The sequence below is a fragment of the Mustela nigripes genome, chromosome 6 (genome assembly GCF_022355385.1).
Source record: "Mustela nigripes isolate SB6536 chromosome 6, MUSNIG.SB6536, whole genome shotgun sequence".
Classification (NCBI taxonomy): domain Eukaryota; kingdom Metazoa; phylum Chordata; class Mammalia; order Carnivora; family Mustelidae; genus Mustela; species Mustela nigripes.
In genome coordinates this window covers 109,136,426-109,137,028 of record NC_081562.1, presented here as the reverse complement: position 1 = coordinate 109,137,028, position 603 = coordinate 109,136,426, and the positions used below count along the sequence as shown (strand labels likewise).

The following is a 603-nucleotide window of genomic DNA, read 5'->3' as shown; positions in this document are numbered from 1 at the left end:
CCCCGACCTCTGCGGACGGACCCCGACCTCTGCGGGACGGACGCCACCGCCGACGCCCCCGGGTCCGGGACAACCGCTCACCCCGGAAGGCTCTGACCCGCCGGAGGACGCGACCTGAGTCCCGGCCCGAAGTACAGGCTCGGGCTTTCCAGGCGACGCGGCAGGGAGAGGCGAGAGCGCACAGGCCCTCGCGGCCGCCTACCTTGGCCGACGGCACCACCGTGATCTTCTTGAAGTTGTAGTGCGCCATGCCTGCGACCCGCCACGAGGGAGCGCGGACGGGGGCCCGGACTTCCGGCGGGACTTCCGGCGGGGCGGGCGGGACTTCCGGCGGGGCGGGCGGGACTTCCGCCAACGGGCGTCACTTCCGGGCGCCCCCCTCCGCCCCCAGCCTCCGCTTCCGAGTCGCACGCGCCCCCGGCCGGCGGCGGGTCCCCGCGGAGGAAGTCGCTGCGATCCGCGGGGGCGGCGCGGGGAGGGAGGGGCAGGTCCGGGCGGGCCGACCCGGCTCGGGCGCGCGGGGCGCTCCGGGTCCTGGGGGCCGTCTCGGGGCCCGGGGACGGGGGCACCGGCTCCCGCCGACGCCGGACTCGGGAACGCGAC

General features: G+C 78.3%; 1 protein-coding gene across 1 annotated transcript in view; it reads right to left on the bottom strand.

The window, feature by feature from the left end:
* GTPBP4 (GTP binding protein 4) overlaps positions 1-309 on the bottom strand; it is an 18,928-nt gene extending 18,619 nt beyond the window's left edge. The window contains exon 1 of the mRNA XM_059403978.1: positions 203-309. Within this exon, the coding sequence (XP_059259961.1) occupies positions 203-250 (48 nt within the window). The 5' untranslated portion in view covers positions 251-309. The remainder of the gene's footprint in view (positions 1-202) is intronic.
* Positions 310-603: the final 294 nt, after the last annotated feature.